This window comes from Bufo gargarizans, chromosome 1 (assembly GCF_014858855.1).
Source record: "Bufo gargarizans isolate SCDJY-AF-19 chromosome 1, ASM1485885v1, whole genome shotgun sequence".
In the NCBI taxonomy this organism is placed as follows: domain Eukaryota; kingdom Metazoa; phylum Chordata; class Amphibia; order Anura; family Bufonidae; genus Bufo; species Bufo gargarizans.
Window position 1 is genome coordinate 685,166,417 of NC_058080.1, and position 19,655 is coordinate 685,186,071.

General features: G+C 42.4%; 2 protein-coding genes across 4 annotated transcripts; both read right to left on the reverse strand.

Moving 5' to 3' along the window:
* Positions 1-5,984: 5,984 nt before the first annotated feature.
* LOC122924764 lies at positions 5,985-10,438 on the reverse strand. Of its 2 annotated transcripts, none has more exons than XM_044276175.1 (3): positions 8,942-10,438; positions 6,584-6,613; positions 5,985-6,221 (listed from the first exon to the last, which is right to left on the reverse strand). In XM_044276175.1, exons 1-2 carry the CDS (start codon positions 9,659-9,661, stop codon positions 6,605-6,607), a joined length of 729 nt encoding a protein of 242 aa, XP_044132110.1. In that variant the 5' UTR covers positions 9,662-10,438; the 3' UTR covers positions 5,985-6,221; positions 6,584-6,604. The 2 variants fall into 2 exon arrangements, with proteins under 2 accessions (XP_044132110.1, XP_044132112.1); XM_044276177.1 differs by having other exon boundaries at positions 6,579-6,613.
* Positions 10,439-10,454: 16 nt separating this feature from the next.
* Positions 10,455-16,138, reverse strand: LOC122924765. 2 transcript variants are annotated; one of them, XM_044276179.1, is made up of 3 exons: positions 13,412-16,138; positions 11,049-11,083; positions 10,455-10,691 (listed from the first exon to the last, which is right to left on the reverse strand). In XM_044276179.1, the coding sequence occupies exons 1-2, from the start codon at positions 14,129-14,131 to the stop codon at positions 11,075-11,077; spliced, it is 729 nt and encodes a 242-aa protein (XP_044132114.1). In that variant the 5' UTR covers positions 14,132-16,138; the 3' UTR covers positions 10,455-10,691; positions 11,049-11,074. The 2 variants fall into 2 exon arrangements, with proteins under 2 accessions (XP_044132114.1, XP_044132113.1); XM_044276178.1 differs by having other exon boundaries at positions 11,054-11,083; positions 13,412-16,130.
* Between the last annotated feature and the right edge of the window lie 3,517 nt (positions 16,139-19,655).

The following is a 19,655-nucleotide window of genomic DNA, read 5'->3' on the forward strand; positions in this document are numbered from 1 at the left end:
CAATAATTGCCACCTGTTTTTCAAAGAATAAATTACCTCAGTCATTGAACTCCACACTGCTATTATTTTGAACATGCCCCTTTCAATAAGTGATTGAATTACAGAGAATCAGCACCATGCATGTCATGACAGTTGGGTCTGTTGGGGTTCTATTACTCTACTACACCTGCTAGTAAATTATTTGCCATGTAGAAATATAATTTCTACCAAAAACAGTGATTGATCAGGTTAGTGATGTCTGACTGCTATTATTTTGAACAAAACTGTATATGCCTACTGTGAGACAGTGACTGGAAAAGTAGTAGAGAATCGTTATATTTCGCCTAGGTTTCTTTCATATACCATATACTACGCTACAGGAGGTAGATATCTCAACTAGGAAACCTGGGTGAGATATCAGAAATCCAGGGAAAGATGGTCTGCCTTAGCAAAACATAGTTAACGGGGCTCCTCATTCCCTTCCTGTCCAGAACAGGTTTCATATAGAGCTCTCCACCAGGTGATGGAGCTCAGCTCATTTCTGGGCTAGAAAGGTTTGCACTATGAGCATGTCTGGGTGGGGGGACTGGTTGAACTAACTGGCTTTCACCATTGCTGCTGAAGTACAAAGTTCACTCCAAAAGATGACGCCCACAGATGACGTGGAAGACTATCTCATGGTCTTTGAAAGAATAACAGAGCGTGAAAAGTTACCAGTCGACCAGTGGGCAGATGTGGTGGTGCCTTTCTTAACTGGGAACCGCAGAAGGCCTACTATGATTTGGGTGAGCCAGATGCAAGAAATTATGCAAAGCTTAAGGGTGGGATACTTGCTCGACTTGGAGTAAACATGCATGTGCGTGCAGGCCGTGTGCACAACTGGACTTTCTCTGAGAGCTTGCCACCCTGTTCACAGATGCACGATCTGATTCATCTTGTGAGTAAATGGCTGCAGCCTGAGGAAAGTACCCCAGGTCAAATTGTAGAGAAAGTTGTCCTGGATAAGTTCATCAGGTCAGTACCTCCCAAGATCCAGCTCTGGGTTGGACAAGAAGGACCCCAACTGCTGACCAATTGGTGAGTCTTGTGGAGCAGTACAGTGCAACAGAGGACCTACTCCAAGCATCTTCCAGCTATTCCAGCCCTAGGGACAGCAGTTCACCGAAGTCTACTGGTAAGACTGTACCAATTGCTAGAGAGGTGAGAAATGCTTTAAGGGGAGATGGCTCAAAGAGGTAGCCAGCCGGGCCACATTCCGCTGGGACCTGGAGGTCCAGGCCAGAGTCCCAAAATGGGGAACAGGGTCGTGTACAGTGATGGCGGTGTCATGAATTTGGACATGTGGTTGTTAATTGCCCCCTCACAACTGAGCCAATGGACTGCAATATGTCCAGACGTATTTCTCTGTTTGCACAACCCGTGTATTCTGCAGAAACTGTGTCTAAGTTAGAACCTCAAATGTGTACTGTGTCCATAGGAGTTTGTAAAGCTGAGGCACTGTTGGACTCTGGGAGCTTGGTAAACCCTGGGACATACTATTGGGGTACTATGCATACATGGAGAAACCAGAGAGTACCCAACTGCTCAGGTCACAATAGAAACTCCATGTGGTGTATCATATCATGAAGTGGGTGTGGTTCAATCACTAATGCATAGTGTGATACTGGGAAGAGACTTTTCCCTATTCTGGGACTTATGGCAGAGCAGAAATGTAACCTGTCGAGAACATCTGACTGATAATGTGTGTACCGAGGTTACCCCTGAACCATATGACCCAGATTCTGAGGTTCCAGCAGTAGGTGTGACCACTGATGAAGTTGATAATTTTCCTCTAGCCGTTCTAGCTGGTGATACTGAAGATGTGGGGGAGGTTCCTGATATGCCTAATTTAGAGGTATCTCGTGACAATTTTTGGACTGCTCAGCTCAGAGACCCCACTTTAACACGATCAAGGGAAAATGTGAAGGTGTTAAATGGTGTACCACAGTATCCAGGTGCTGATCGTGAGTTTCCCCATATGGCTGTTAACCAGGATCTATTATACCGGGTACATAAAATATGTGGGATAATTGTTGAGCAACTGGTGGTGCCTCAACTATATCGCAGATTGGTTGGTATTGGATCTAGCACACATGCATGTGCTGGGAGGTCACCTGGGGTCTGAAAAGACCAGCGAACGCATCCTCCAGCGTTTTTTTTGGCCTGGGATTTTTTTTGAGGTACAGAGGTTTTGTGAATCCTGCCCAGAGTGTCAACTAACCTCTCCTGTGTCACATTTTAGAAGTCCTTTGGTACCCTTGCCCATTATAGAAGTACCATTTGAAAGGGTGGCCATGGATTTGGTAGGCCCCGTTGTAAAGTCTGCACGGGGACATCAACATATACTTGTAGTGTTAGATTACGTCACACGTTATCCTGAGGCAGTGCCTTTATGAAACACCTCTGCTAAGCTTATTGCCGAAGAGCTTTTTTACATGTTTTCTCGCACAGGCATACTAAAAGAGATCCTTACGGATCAGGGGACTCCTTTCATGTACAAGGTCACTAAAGAAATGTGTAAGCTCTTGAAGATTAAACACCTACGTACTTCCGTGTATCACCCTCAAACTGATGGCCTAGTTGAAAGATTTAACTAGACACTGAAGGGCATGGTAAAAAAAAAGTGGTTAGCAAGGATGGAAAGGACTGGGATTATTTATTACCTTATTTGATGTTTGCAGTTCGGGAAGTACCGCAGTCCTCAACAGGTTTCTCCCCATTTGAGCTTTTATATGGCAGACACCCACATGGTCTCCTTGACATTACTAAGGAAAATTGGGAACAGGAACCCACCCCTTACCGAAGTTTAATAGAGCATATTGCTCTCATGCAAGACAGAATATTTGCTGTCATGCCCATCATCAAAGAACACTTAGAGCAGGCTCAAGAGGCACAAAGTTGTGTCTACAACCGGTCAGCTAAAGTTAGAACCTTTAACCCCGGTGACCGAGTGTTCGTGCTAGTGCTCACTGTAGAAAGTAAATTCCTGGCTAAGTGGCAAGGGCCATACGAGGTAATAGAAAAAGTGGGAGAGGTGAATTATAAAGTTTACCAGCCTGGTAAAAGAAAGCCTGAACAGTTGTATCATATAAATTTGCTCAAACCCTGGAAGGACAGAGAGACTCTGTCAGCAGTGAGTTCCCCAGAGTTGTTGGCAAATAAGATAAACAACCCTTGTAATAATACTGTAGGTGTGCATATTTCAGAGTCCTTGTCCAAGTTTCAAATGCAGGAGACAAAAGAATTTGTTTCAAGAAACACTGATGTGTTCTCAGATTTGTCTGGGCGCAGTTCAGTTATCAAACATGACATAGTCACTGAGCCGCAGGTACAAGTTCACTGGAAACCAAGTAAAGAAGATGTTAGAACTTGGGGTGATTGAAGAGTCGCAAAGTGAGTGGTCCAATCCCATAGTCCTAATCCCAAAGACAGATGGTACAGTGAGATTATGTAATGATTTCCGAAAATTAAATAAAGTGTCAAAGTTTGATGCATACCCAATGCCGAGAGTGGATTAATTGAGAGACTTGGCCAAGCAAGATATTTCTCTACTCTTGACCTAACCAAGGGGTACTGGCAAGTGCCCCTTACTGACAGTGCTAAAGAAAATATGGCTTTTGTCGTTCCAGAAGGCCTTTTTCAGTATGTCACCATGCCCTTCGGGTTACATGGGGCTCCAGCGACCTTCCAAAGGTTAATGGATGTCATCCTTAAACTCCATCGTAGATATGCTTCTGCTTATCTAGATAATATCATTTTTAGTGATGACAGGGAAAGTCATTTACCAAAAGTGCAGGCAGTGTTGGATTCCCTCTGGGCAGCCGGGTTGACAGCAAACCCTAGGAAGTGTGCTTTAGGTCTTGAGGAAGCACGTTATCTAGGGTATATAATTGGAAGAGGTATAATAAAACCTCAAGTGAATAAGGTAGAAGCCATCCAAGATTGGCCCCGGCCCATAACCTTTGCTAGTGTAGCAGTACCCTTGACAGACCTTACCAAGGGAAGTAAGTCGGCCATGGTAAAATGGAGCACAGAAGCTGAGAGTGCATTTCAGGAGTTAAAGTCTGCCCTTTGTAGACAACCAGTGTTGATGACCCCAGATTTCAAAAAGGTGTTTACTGTACAGACTGATGCCTCTGATGTTGGTTTAGGGACAGTCCTGTCACAGGAGGTTGGGGGAGAAGAACACCCCGTTACATACCTGATTAGAAAACTCCTGCTGAGAAATATTATAGTATTGTTGAACAGGAATGTCTGGCAATTAAATGGGCTCTAGAGACTCGAAGATATTACTTGTTGGGTCGACAGTTCAGGTTGGTTACAGATCATTCCCCCCTCACATGGATGAGTCCAGCCAAGGAGAGAAACTCTAGAGTCACAAGGTGGTTTCTGACTTTACAAAACTTTACATTTTTGGTTGAGCACAGGTCAGGCAAACTGTAAGGGAATGCCGATGCCCTATCCATAACACACTGTTTGGGTAAGTGTTCGGCCCCACAGGTTTGAACAAAGTGGGATGGTATGTGAGACAGTGACTGGAAAAGTAGTAGAGAATATATTTCACCTAGGTTTCTTTCATATACCATGTACTACGCTACAGGAGGTGGATATCTCAACTAGGAAACCTGGGTGAGATATCAGAAATCCAGGGAAAGATGGTCTGCCTTAGCAAAACATAGATTGCTGAGGACTTTGGTAAATGGTGTTGTCGGGCCTGGATTTTAATGGAATGAGAATGCAGGTTGGTAACGGGGCTCCTCATTCCCTTCCTGTCCAGAACAGGTTTCATATAGAGCTCTCAGACAGGTGATGGATCTCAGCTCATTTCTGGGCTATAAAGGTTTGCACTATGAGCATGTCTGGGTGGGGGGACTGGTTGAACTGACTGGCTTTCACCATTGCTGCTGAAGTCTGCTAAAGCAACAAAAAGGACACTGAGTTTATTTTGAATTGTGTCGTGTGGCTGGTAGTAGGCCGCCCGTATAGAAAGGGTAATTTTATGTTTAGTTAGTGCTCAGCCGAGCAGGAATTTATTTTGTATCTTTGCCTGAATATAAAGGCCTTATATTTTGCTTGTGGATGAGAATAAAGAAAACAGGCAAATCCCTGTGTGAACTGTGCCATTGTGTCACTGTCTCTGACTGCTGTGCCTACCACTATTGAGCTGACCCCCACACTACTCACAAACACTCCCTACATGTATGACTGAATTATAGACCTATATGTGGTCATATGTGTGGAGGGCGCATTCATTATGCACTGAGAGAAGGGGAGAGATGTACAGAGCATACATGAGAATAAAATATTGAGGCACTCAGGTTATTCTTTTTGCAATTTAAATGAAGTTTATTTCATAATCTCTGCATCATCCATTCGCCCGTGGTATATATGAGAGCATTAACAACAGAATATTTCTGACCAAACGCTTCGGTCACGGTGGACCTTCGTCAGTGGTCATATTATCTGGAATAATATTGGATACATGTTCAGGGTTATTCGGATAGCAGAGATGACGTTACATAATCATAACAAAATCAATATCAATGTATACAAGTCAAATTGAACATGGTTATAGCAGCAAGGCGAAAAATAGTGTCCAATAACTTAACAAATATTATGAAGTATATTTTTCAAATACATATAGGTGCAAATACGACGGGTCCGTGGCATACGGTTTGTAAGGGTAATAGTAGTAAAGTACCAGTATAGTAATGATGGGAGTGACAGGGTTCAATCTGGAGCATGGTATATTATATAGTGTGGTACCACACGTGTATCGCCGAGTACTACTGGTATATGCCGGATCGAGGACATTAGTCCATAATCTATAGTCAGGTATGGAGGAGTCGCTGCACGGCTGTGCCGTTGGTATGATGGTATTTATGTAAGTGCATAAATCCTCTGTGTTGCATATTACAGAGTACTCAGGCAGTGCGGTATTTACACTTTGCATATATCCACTATAACATTCACATATGTGTGGGGGCACAAGCGGCATATCATGTATTGTTCGCATATACCACAGTATTCAAATACACAAAATCATAAATGCAATTATAGTATATGTCATAGTGTATATATCAATATACAACACACTGCATAAAGTTGGTTCAGTGACCCCTTATGTATATATGGAAGCATGGAGGGATGAGAGGCTGCAGGAAGTTTCCATAGTCGAGCAGACTGACATGATAAGAAGGTTTCTGTGGAAAAAAAAAAGATTCAGAGTTAGAGTAAATTTTCTACCTGAATGGTGGGTGGCTGTATTCTGGGGTGCTGGATGCAGATCTGACCCACATTCTGCCGCGGTTTAAGTAATCCGAGGGGATCGGAGTTCCGGTCATCTGACCGGAAGTGACGCGATATGTGGAACGCAAGTTTGCGTTCCATATGGCGGAGGTGTTAGTGTGGAGCATCGGTAGTGTGATGTGAGGAGGGTAGATGGAGCGCATGTATGCGTTCCAGGTGGCAACATATGGTACAAGTGTCACATCGGTGCAGAACATGGTCTATCTCTGTGTCAAACATAAACTCTTTTTATACTTCTCCCTCCCTTATACCTCACCCTCGTCAGCTTGTAGACAATTCAATGAGTCTGCAGAGGAAAGGAGAAATGCATATCAATATACATCAAAATATCACAGGTTTATGAAGAAATCACATTCTCGGTTCAATCCGTGTGGTGCCAGTGTCCCCAACTTATGGATCCAGAAGGCCTCTCTCTGTTTAAGGAGAAGTGTCCTGTTACCACCTCTCCTTGGTTGGTCAGTTTGTTCCAGGATTTGAAAGCGAAGCTGAGAAATTTGATGTTTTTTCTTAGCAAAATGTTTGGGTATTGGTAAGAAGGTATGTCCTAGTCTGATTGTGGATTTGTGCTTGCTTATCCGGTCCCTGATGTGCTGTGTTGTCTCGCCGACGTACCCGAGGCCACATGGGCATTTTAGTAGATAGACGACAAAACTCGAGTCGCAGGTATAAAAACCCTTTATCGCGATGGTCTTTCCAGTATGTGGGTGTGTGGCATACTCTCCCTTGATTACGCTAGAGCAATGTGCGCAATGTAAGCATGGGTATGTTCCTTGTCTCCTGCTACGTAAAAAGGTTTGTTTTGGAAGTCTAGTAAAGCTGCCTATATTGGCTTTGATTAATTTATCCCTCATGTTGGGTGGTCTTTTATAGCAGGTTAGTGGTTGTTGTTGGAATTCTTTAATTTCCGGATGCGCTTTTGAGAGTAATGACCAGTTTTTTTTGAGAGCTTGTTGTATTTTGGGCATGAGGGGGTGATAAGTGGTAACGCACGCTATTCTATTAGAATTATCCTGTTTGGTTTGAGGTGGTGTAGGTGGATTCTTTAGATCATAGAGGGCTTTTTTTAGAATGGCCTTTGGGTAGCCCCTTTGTGTGAATCTGTCAGTCATGCTATCGAATCTTGTGTTTTTCATGGTGATGTCAGTAACAATACGATCAACGCGTGTATATTGGGAACGTGTTAGCGATTTTTTTTGTGGCTCTAGGGTGACAGCTATTGAAAAGGAGGAGACTGTTCCGGTCCGTGGGTTTGTGGTATAGATCTATGTCTATAGATCCTGCTTGGTCAATCCTGACCAGGGTGTCTAGGAAACTAATTTCCTTTTTGCTGATGTGTGAGGTGAATCCCAATTCGCTATAAGTATTGTTGAGATCTGTGATGAAATCGTCTATGGTGGATATAGGACCCTTCCAGATGCAGAAAATATCATCAATAAAGCGAAGCCATATATGGGCATGTTGTTGAAACAGGGGGTGGGTGTAGACGTAATCTTCCTCAAATTTTATCATGAACGCGTTGGCATAAGGTGGGCCACGTTGGATCCCATAGCGGTACCTATCTTTTGGCCATAATAGGTATCCCCGAACAAGAATTTTTTTTTTGTAAGTATAATCTCTAATAGTTTTAGGCAACATTCCCGTTGTAGGTTACTGAGATTAGATTGTTCATTGAGGAGTCTTGCCGTGGCTTGTATACCCTTCTCATGTGTGATGGAAGTGTATAAACTGTTGACATCTAGTGTCAACAGGTTACAGTCTATCAATTTGTCCATGTCTTGTAGTTTTTTCAGAAAATAGGAGGTGTCAAGTATGAAGGACCTAGATGTTTTAATCAGGGGGGTCATAATTTTTTCTAGGTAAATGGCCAGAGGGGAAAAGATGGACTCAGTAGAAGCAACAATAGGGCGTCCTGGAGGTTTCGTCAAATTTTTATGGATTTTGGGTAGGGTGTAAAATACTGGGGTGATGGGATCTCTTTTCGTAAGAAAGATGACGGTTTTGGGGTCTATGACGCCTAATGTTGAATATGAGTTGATGGTGCGAGAAATTAATTCCTGTATGTGTGGAGTAGGATCTCTTGGTAGTATTTCATATGTTTCTGTATCAGAAAGTTGCCTGTTAATTTCCGCCAGATAGTCTCCCTTGTCCATGACGACAAGGGCTCCACCTTTGTCCGCAGGTTTAATGATTATGTCCTTATTCAACTGTAATGAATTAAGAGCTATTTTCTCTTCCTGAGATAAATTGTTGGTATGTTTGAATTGGCCTTCCATGTTTGCCTTGAGAATGTTGCCTACTAATTTCTGGGAAAGGGAGATATATGTCTCTATGGGATGTTGATTTTTTGGGGGCATAAAGGAACTCTTGTTCCTGAGTCCCAAGTTTTTAATGGATAATGGTCCTGGTTCAGTAACAGGGGTAGGATGTTCCGATGTTAGTCCCTGGAAATGGGCTTTAAGTCTTATGGTCCGGTAGAATTTCTGTAGTTCTTGTTCTAATAAGAACGTGTTGAGTGTGGGTGTAGGACAAAATGATAAGCCCTTCTTTAGGACTGTAATCTGTATGGGTGATAGGTTGGTGGATGAAATGTTGATGACTAGATTGTCCTCCCTACCTGGGAGCGTGTCTGTATGCGTCCCTCTTGGTTTCCTCCCGCCCCACCTGGTCCTCCGCGTCTTGATTTGCCCCTCCGTGGGGCGTTGCCTAAAAAACGGGGTTCGTGATGTCCGGATCTGTCACTGTCGGATGCCGAAGAGCCAGAATAGTGTGGATGTCTGTATCCTCGGTAGTATTGTTGCTGTTGATTTCCTTTCCAGCGGTAGACTCTCTCTAATTTGTAGTCTTCGGCGCCTCGTACAAACTTCTGTCGCTTTCCTTGTTCCGCGTACTTTTGGTATTCTTGTAGTTGTTTATTGATCCTTTCTTTGGTTTTAGTGATTTCTTCTTCCGGTGTAGTTGAAGTCAGCTGGTCTTCGGTTGTCTTGATCTGTAAGGCTAGTTTGCCAATTGATGTTTGTAATTCTTCTATAGTTAGTAAGATCAGGTCAAGAGAGCACTTGTTCAGAATGCTCTCGAAGCGTTCGCAGAATTCTTTTTTCTCTGAAAAGAGTGTAGGTCGGAGATGAGATCTCAGGCCTCTCGGAATCCACTTGTTTTTATAGTATTCAGTGAGTGTGCTGCAGTGTAGTTCCCATCCGATAAGTCGCTTGCGGTCCCGCTCGTATTCGCGAATTTTCATTTCATGGTTAGGTATGTGCAGGAACTCATTAGGTAAGTTTCCCCTGGACACTATATTCTCTGCTGTAATAGTATCATATGAAAAGGTATTCGTCATGCTTGTTTGAAGGTGCTGGTATCACGCAGAAATTGCGTAATCTTATAGTAAAGTGAGGAACCACACTCTGTTCAAGGGTGTCACTGGTGCCAATCAAGGGCTTGTTAAGCCGTTTATCATGAGAGTAAAATATTGAGGCACTCAGGTAATTCTTTTTGCAATTTAAATGAAGTTTATTTCATAATCTCTGCATCATCCATTCGCCCGTGGTATATATGAGAGCATTAACAACAGAATATTTCTGACCAAACGTTTCGGTCACGGTGGACCTTCGTCAGTGGTCATATTATCTGGAATAATATTGGATACATGTTCAGGGTTATTCGGATAGCAGAGATGACGTTACATAATCATAACAAAATCAATATCAATATATAAAAGTCAAATTGAACATGGTTATAGCAGCAAGGCGAAAAATAGTGTCCAATAACTTAACAAATATTATGAAGTATATTTTTCAAATACATATAGGTGCAAATACGACGGGTCCGTGGCATACGGTTTGTAAGGGTAATAGTAGTAAAGTACCAGTATAGTAATGATGGGAGTGACAGGGTTCAATCTGGAGCATGGTATATTATATAGTGTGGTACCACACGTGTATCGCCGAGTACTACTGGTATATGCCGGATCGAGGACATTAGTCCATAATCTATAGTCAGGTATGGAGGAGTCGCTGCACGGCTGTGCCGTTGGTATGATGGTATTTATGTAAGTGCATAAATCCTCTGTGTTGCATATTACAGAGTACTCAGGCAGTGCGGTATTTACACTTTGCATATATCCACTATAACATTCACATATGTGTGGGGGCACAAGCGGCATATCATGTATTGTTCGCATATACCACAGTATTCAAATACACAAAATCATAAATGCAATTATAGTATATGTCATAGTGTATATATCAATATACAACACACTGCATAAAGTTGGTTCAGTGACCCCTTATGTATATATGGAAGCATGGAGGGATGAGAGGCTGCAGGAAGTTTCCATAGTCGAGCAGACTGACATGATAAGAAGGTTTCTGTGGAAAAAAAAAAGATTCAGAGTTAGAGTAAATTTTCTACCTGAATGGTGGGTGGCTGTATTCTGGGGTGCTGGATGCAGATCTGACCCACATTCTGCCGCGGTTTAAGTAATCCGAGGGGATCGGAGTTCCGGTCATCTGACCGGAAGTGACGCGATATGTGGAACGCAAGTTTGCGTTCCATATGGCGGAGGTGTTAGTGTGGAGCATCGGTAGTGTGATGTGAGGAGGGTAGATGGAGCGCATGTATGCGTTCCAGGTGGCAACATATGGTACAAGTGTCACATCGGTGCAGAACATGGTCTATCTCTGTGTCAAACATAAACTCTTTTTATACTTCTCCCTCCCTTATACCTCACCCTCGTCAGCTTGTAGACAATTCAATGAGTCTGCAGAGGAAAGGAGAAATGCATATCAATATACATCAAAATATCACAGGTTTATGAAGAAATCACATTCTCGGTTCAATCCGTGTGGTGCCAGTGTCCCCAACTTATGGATCCAGAAGGCCTCTCTCTGTTTAAGGAGAAGTGTCCTGTTACCACCTCTCCTTGGTTGGTCAGTTTGTTCCAGGATTTGAAAGCGAAGCTGAGAAATTTGATGTTTTTTCTTAGCAAAATGTTTGGGTATTGGTAAGAAGGTATGTCCTAGTCTGATTGTGGATTTGTGCTTGCTTATCCGGTCCCTGATGTGCTGTGTTGTCTCGCCGACGTACCCGAGGCCACATGGGCATTTTAGTAGATAGACGACAAAACTCGAGTCGCAGGTATAAAAACCCTTTATCGCGATGGTCTTTCCAGTATGTGGGTGTGTGGCATACTCTCCCTTGATTACGCTAGAGCAATGTGCGCAATGTAAGCATGGGTATGTTCCTTGTCTCCTGCTACGTAAAAAGGTTTGTTTTGGAAGTCTAGTAAAGCTGCCTATATTGGCTTTGATTAATTTATCCCTCATGTTGGGTGGTCTTTTATAGCAGGTTAGTGGTTGTTGTTGGAATTCTTTAATTTCCGGATGCGCTTTTGAGAGTAATGACCAGTTTTTTTTGAGAGCTTGTTGTATTTTGGGCATGAGGGGGTGATAAGTGGTAACGCACGCTATTCTATTAGAATTATCCTGTTTGGTTTGAGGTGGTGTAGGTGGATTCTTTAGATCATAGAGGGCTTTTTTTAGAATGGCCTTTGGGTAGCCCCTTTGTGTGAATCTGTCAGTCATGCTATCGAATCTTGTGTTTTTCATGGTGATGTCAGTAACAATACGATCAACGCGTGTATATTGGGAACGTGTTAGCGATTTTTTTTGTGGCTCTAGGGTGACAGCTATTGAAAAGGAGGAGACTGTTCCGGTCCGTGGGTTTGTGGTATAGATCTATGTCTATAGATCCTGCTTGGTCAATCCTGACCAGGGTGTCTAGGAAACTAATTTCCTTTTTGCTGATGTGTGAGGTGAATCCCAATTCGCTATAAGTATTGTTGAGATCTGTGATGAAATCGTCTATGGTGGATATAGGACCCTTCCAGATGCAGAAAATATCATCAATAAAGCGAAGCCATATATGGGCATGTTGTTGAAACAGGGGGTGGGTGTAGACGTAATCTTCCTCAAATTTTATCATGAACGCGTTGGCATAAGGTGGGCCACGTTGGATCCCATAGCGGTACCTATCTTTTGGCCATAATAGGTATCCCCGAACAAGAATTTTTTTTTTGTAAGTATAATCTCTAATAGTTTTAGGCAACATTCCCGTTGTAGGTTACTGAGATTAGATTGTTCATTGAGGAGTCTTGCCGTGGCTTGTATACCCTTCTCATGTGTGATGGAAGTGTATAAACTGTTGACATCTAGTGTCAACAGGTTACAGTCTATCAATTTGTCCATGTCTTGTAGTTTTTTCAGAAAATGGGAGGTGTCAAGTATGAAGGACCTAGATGTTTTAATCAGGGGGGTCATAATTTTTTCTAGGTAAATGGCCAGAGGGGAAAAGATGGACTCAGTAGAAGCAACAATAGGGCGTCCTGGAGGTTTCGTCAAATTTTTATGGATTTTGGGTAGGGTGTAAAATACTGGGGTGATGGGATCTCTTTTCGTAAGAAAGATGACGGTTTTGGGGTCTATGACGCCTAATGTTGAATATGAGTTGATGGTGCGAGAAATTAATTCCTGTATGTGTGGAGTAGGATCTCTTGGTAGTATTTCATATGTTTCTGTATCAGAAAGTTGCCTGTTAATTTCCGCCAGATAGTCTCCCTTGTCCATGACGACAAGGGCTCCACCTTTGTCCGCAGGTTTAATGATTATGTCCTTATTCAACTGTAATGAATTAAGAGCTATTTTCTCTTCCTGAGATAAATTGTTGGTATGTTTGAATTGGCCTTCCATGTTTGCCTTGAGAATGTTGCCTACTAATTTCTGGGAAAGGGAGATATATGTCTCTATGGGATGTTGATTTTTTGGGGGCATAAAGGAACTCTTGTTCCTGAGTCCCAAGTTTTTAATGGATAATGGTCCTGGTTCAGTAACAGGGGTAGGATGTTCCGATGTTAGTCCCTGGAAATGGGCTTTAAGTCTTATGGTCCGGTAGAATTTCTGTAGTTCTTGTTCTAATAAGAACGTGTTGAGTGTGGGTGTAGGACAAAATGATAAGCCCTTCTTTAGGACTGTAATCTGTATGGGTGATAGGTTGGTGGATGAAATGTTGATGACTAGATTGTCCTCCCTACCTGGGAGCGTGTCTGTATGCGTCCCTCTTGGTTTCCTCCCGCCCCACCTGGTCCTCCGCGTCTTGATTTGCCCCTCCGTGGGGCGTTGCCTAAAAAACGGGGTTCGTGATGTCCGGATCTGTCACTGTCGGATGCCGAAGAGCCAGAATAGTGTGGATGTCTGTATCCTCGGTAGTATTGTTGCTGTTGATTTCCTTTCCAGCGGTAGACTCTCTCTAATTTGTAGTCTTCGGCGCCTCGTACAAACTTCTGTCGCTTTCCTTGTTCCGCGTACTTTTGGTATTCTTGTAGTTGTTTATTGATCCTTTCTTTGGTTTTAGTGATTTCTTCTTCCGGTGTAGTTGAAGTCAGCTGGTCTTCGGTTGTCTTGATCTGTAAGGCTAGTTTGCCAATTGATGTTTGTAATTCTTCTATAGTTAGTAAGATCAGGTCAAGAGAGCACTTGTTCAGAATGCTCTCGAAGCGTTCGCAGAATTCTTTTTTCTCTGAAAAGAGTGTAGGTCGGAGATGAGATCTCAGGCCTCTCGGAATCCACTTGTTTTTATAGTATTCAGTGAGTGTGCTGCAGTGTAGTTCCCATCCGATAAGTCGCTTGCGGTCCCGCTCGTATTCGCGAATTTTCATTTCATGGTTAGGTATGTGCAGGAACTCATTAGGTAAGTTTCCCCTGGACACTATATTCTCTGCTGTAATAGTATCATATGAAAAGGTATTCGTCATGCTTGTTTGAAGGTGCTGGTATCACGCAGAAATTGCGTAATCTTATAGTAAAGTGAGGAACCACACTCTGTTCAAGGGTGTCACTGGTGCCAATCAAGGGCTTGTTAAGCCGTTTATCATGAGAGTAAAATATTGAGGCACTCAGGTAATTCTTTTTGCAATTTAAATGAAGTTTATTTCATAATCTCTGCATCATCCATTCGCCCGTGGTATATATGAGAGCATTAACAACAGAATATTTCTGACCAAACGTTTCGGTCACGGTGGACCTTCGTCAGTGGTCATATTATCTGGAATAATATTGGATACATGTTCAGGGTTATTCGGATAGCAGAGATGACGTTACATAATCATAACAAAATCAATATCAATATATAAAAGTCAAATTGAACATGGTTATAGCAGCAAGGCGAAAAATAGTGTCCAATAACTTAACAAATATTATGAAGTATATTTTTCAAATACATATAGGTGCAAATACGACGGGTCCGTGGCATACGGTTTGTAAGGGTAATAGTAGTAAAGTACCAGTATAGTAATGATGGGAGTGACAGGGTTCAATCTGGAGCATGGTATATTATATAGTGTGGTACCACACGTGTATCGCTGAGTACTACTGGTATATGCCGGATCGAGGACATTAGTCCATAATCTATAGTCAGGTATGGAGGAGTCGCTGCACGGCTGTGCCGTTGGTATGATGGTATTTATATAAGTGCATAAATCCTCTGTGTTGCATATTACAGAGTACTTAGGCAGTGCAGTATTTACACTTTGCATATATCCCCTATAACATTCACATATGTGTGGGGGCACAAGCGGCATATCATGTATTGTTCGCATATACCACAGTATTCAAATACACAAAATCATAAATGCAATTATAGTATATGTCATAGTGTATATATCAATATACAACACACTGCATAAAGTTGGTTCAGTGACCCCTTATGTATATATGGAAGCAGGAAGGGATGAGAGGCTGCAGGAAGTTTCCATAGTCGAGCAGACTGACATGATAAGAAGGTTTCTGTGGAAAAAAAGAGCATACAGCGCTATTCTTATACCCCCTTAAACACAAGTTTTACTCTTAGGCGGGCTTAACAAGAGCATTATCACATTCTATTGTTCTGCTCTTTGACAAAAGCAGAACAACAAAAATACCAGAAGTGCCGGATTTAGCACAAAACTAACAGAGCTGAACAGACTCCATTGACTATAATAGGGTCTGCTCAGGATGCTGCTTCTTTACCAGACAAAAAAAAGTCTTGCATGCAGAACTTTGTCCAGTCTTTTTGACAGAATCTGTGATACGGGCCCAAACGGAAATGTGGATCACATTGTTAGATCAAAGTATAGCATCAGATACATGTTTAACACAGTACAATATAGCACCAGAACCAAGATCACTAAATATATAACCAAAACTATGCTCATAACATAAATACTGCACCAGAACTAAATTCACTGTATATATACAGAGGCATAATCATTCCACAAATACAGCACCAGAACCAAGTTTAGTACATAAATACAGCACCAGAACTAAGCCCATAAGTTAAAAACAGCATCAGAACAAACTTCTCTGCATAAATTCAACACCAGAAACAAGTTCCCTACATAAATAGAGCAATACAGATACCATTTGAGTAGATATAGCCCTTGCCATATAACTCTGTACAATGTGAAACTACAGCTTCCAGTATGGCCTTAACAGGTGAGGTATGCTGGGAGTTGTTTCACAAAACCATATGCTACCACCCATCATCAGCTGTAGATCATCCAGGGGATTATAGCACTTATCAGATGCAGTCAGTGGCAGAATAAACACTTGCATTTAGTGACTTACAGGTGACGTCTCTGCAGCGAGCCGGGACCGCAGGGGGATAACTTGTGAGGTTGACAGTGTACCGAGGAATAATAACAGATAGTTCTTTACTCACAGTTTTGACACTTCCTGGGCCGGGCTGCAGTAAAGGGGAGAACAGCACCAAATTTCTCCGGGGCACGCTCTATTACGGGGGACACTGATCAGGTGGTGATCAAGGTGCCCTTGATGGTGATTGGATTTTCTGGGTGATTGTGGGGCTGGGCCCCTGAATTAGGTAAAATCATGATGTCAGCACCTTGGTGGTGCAAAGTGATGAGAGTGGTTGTAGTGTGGAGATGGAAGAATGAGACAGGGTTCAAATCCAACTCAGAACTTTGCTGTAAGCAGGGTCTTGACAGCAATTTACATCCAGGTATAAACAGTCTCTCATGTATATGGAGGTTGCATGCTGTAAATCCCTTATAACAGGCTTTATATGCGGCTATATCTCAGGCTATGGTAGGAGGTTGTGTACTCACTGGTATTTAGTCCTGAATCTGGTCCTTTTCCCAGCTTATTAATGGTGAGGCTGCTGGAAGCTAATAAATCCTTCACCTTGAATCCAAAAGTTCCTTAAAGCCTGGTAAAATGGCTATTGTCCTTTGTAACTTTATCCACTTCTTCTCACTTGAGCTGACTTCTACTAACACTGCTAACAGCTGCTCTCTCACTCCTACAGCTACTACTCTTCTCTCTCCACCACAACTAGGCCTAAACTGAGCTATATATATATATATATATATATATATATATTAGTGCTATCCCCATCTAGTGGTGGAATGTGTTAATTACACCTTTCGCCTGTTGAAAAAAGTATTACATAAGAGTGCAATACAGCATGATACAACAAATAATATAACAACTTTGCAGTACCCACGTACACGAGTGGGACACTGCATAACCCCCTTGTTTAACATGTGTCGTCCTCGACACAGTCTTGGCATGACAAAGTCTCCTGAAAACTATAAGGAAAGAGGAAGCATGCATGCATAAAGAACAGTACAGTAACCCCATTCTTGTATTCTCTTCTTTTAGCTGCAAGAGAAATAGGTTAGCCACAGATATACAGTACAGACCATAAGTTTGGACACATCTTCTCATTCAAAAAGTTTTCTTTATTTTCATGACTATGAAAATTGTAGATTCACACTGAAGGCATCAAAACTATGAATTAACACACGTGGAATTATATACATAACAAAATTGTGAAACAACTGAAAATATGTCATATTCTAGGTTCTTCAAAGTAGCCACCTTTTGCTTTGATTACTGCTTTGCACACTCTTGGCATTCTCTTGATGAGCTTCAAGAGGTAGTCACCTGAAATGGTTTTCACTTCACAGGTGTGCCCTGTCAGGTTTAATAAGTGTGGATTTCTTGCCTTATAAATGGGGTTGGGACCATCAGTTGCGTTGTGGAGAAGTCAGGTGGATACACAGCTTATAGTCCTACTGAATAGACTGTTAGAATTTGTATTATGGCAAGAAAAAAGCAGCTAAGTAAAGAAAAACGAGTGGACATCATTACTTTAAGAAATGAAGGTCAGTCAGTCCGAAAAATTGGGAAAACTTTGAAAGTGTCCCCAAGTGCAGTCACAAAAACCATCAAGCGCTACAAAGAAACTGGCTCACATGCGGACCGCCCCAGGAAAGGAAGACCAAGAGTTACCTCTGCTGCGGAGGATAAGTTCATCTGAGTCACCAGCAGGTTAACAGCAGCTCAGATTATAGACCAGGTCAATGCCACACAGAGTTATAGCAGTAGACACATCTCTAGAACAACTGTTAAGAATAGACTGTGTGAATCAGGCCTTCATGGTAGAATATCTGCTAGGAAACCACTGCTAAGGACAGGCAACAAGCAGAAGAGACTTGTTTGGGCTAAAGAACACAAGGAATGGACATTAGACCAGTGGAAATCTGTGCTTTGGTCTGATGAGTCCAAATTTGAGATCTTTGGTTCCAACCACCGTGTCTTTGTGCGATGCAGAAAAGGTGAACGGATGGACTCTACATGCCTGGTTCCCACCGTGAAGCATGGAGGAGGAGGTGTGATGGTGTGGGGGTGCTTTGCTGGGGACACTGTTGGGGATTTATTCAAAATTGAAGGCATACTGAACCAGCTACCACAGTATCTTGTAGCGGCATGCTATTCCATCCGGTTTGCGTTTAGTTGGACCGTCATTTATTTTTCAACAGGATAATGACCCCAACAGGACAATGACCCCAAACACACCTCCAGGCTGTGTAAGGGCTATTTGACCATGAAGGAGAGTGATGGGGTGCTGCGCCAGATGACCTGGCCTCCACAGTCACCGGACCTGAACCCAATCAAGATGGTTTTGGGGTGAGCTGGACCGCAGAGTGAAGGCAAAAGGGTCAACAAGTGCTAAGCATCTCTGGGAACTCCTTCAAGACTGTTGGAAGACCATTTCAGGTGACTACCTCTTGAAGCTCATCAAGAGAATGCCAAGAGTGTGCAAAGTAGTAATCAAAGCAAAAGGTGTCTACTTTGAAGAACCTAGAATATGTGTTAATTCATAGTTTTGATGCTTTCAGTGTGAATTTACAATTTTCATAGTCATAAAAATAAAGAAAACTCTTTGAATGAGAAGGTGTGTCCAAACTTTTGGTCTGTACTGTATATATATATATATATATATATATATATATATATATATAAAAATATATATATATATTCAGGAATATTGAAATACATTAAAGTATAGTATGGGTGACAAGGGGCTGTAGTTTTCTTTCCAGACTGGTGATCTGGGGCGCTGACCTGGCACAGCGAACAGTAAGAACCAGGATAGTCCATAGTGAAATCAAACAATAATTCCTACAGGAAGCTCACAGGGCATGAGTACGTTCCCTGAGCAAAATGTCAATAGTGAAACATCACGGAGACTCAGGTATGTTAAAGTCTATCTCCGGGTACAGGGCTTAAATGTTGCAAAAACAGGTAGAAAAGAGTCCTTAGGGTAAGGCGAAACAATTAAAGTAATGTCTCTCACCCAGGCTCTGTAGCTTTTAATCAGGCATCCTAAAACTGCGGCCCTCCAGCTGTTGCAAAATTACAACTCCCAGCATGCCCGAACAGCCTACAGGTATCAGACTACAGCAGGGCATTGTTGTAGTTTTACAACATCTGGAGGGCCGCAGTTTGAGGATGCCTGCTTTAAATTGTAGTGAAATGGAATTACTGTTGAACAGGCAGGGCTGGAAGTCTTCTTCTCGGCTGCAGCTGCAGAAATTCTCTGTAACGGGCAGGAGGCTGTCCCTTAGTAGTCCTGTCAGATCTATGAAGTTGTAGTGACTCCATAGACGTTTGTTCAAGAGAACTGGGTACATCTGGGGTTTCTGAGGATCCTCCAGTAGGTAGTTCTTCTGGCTGAAGTGGAACTGTATTGGCCTTTGTGGGTACAGGAATATTAAGCCAAGGTATAAGGAACCACTGTAAAGGATCTGATTCCAGTAACAGTTTTCCAATTGTCCGCACCGTTCTTCTAGATCAGCTGATTTTTCAGGCACTTGCGCTGTGGATGGAATTTCTTCCTGAACAGCTCTTTTTAAACACAACTTAAGACGGTTGAGATGCACTATTTGTGGTGCTCTGTTTTCTTTAGTGATTTCATAGACATCAGCCTCGCAA

Excerpts from the sequence above, each read along its gene's own strand:
- LOC122924765 (XM_044276179.1), bottom strand. The coding sequence starts at position 14,131 with ATGACGAATACCTTTTCATATGATACTATTACAGCAGAGAATATAGTG.
- LOC122924764 (XM_044276175.1), bottom strand. The coding sequence starts at position 9,661 with ATGACGAATACCTTTTCATATGATACTATTACAGCAGAGAATATAGTG.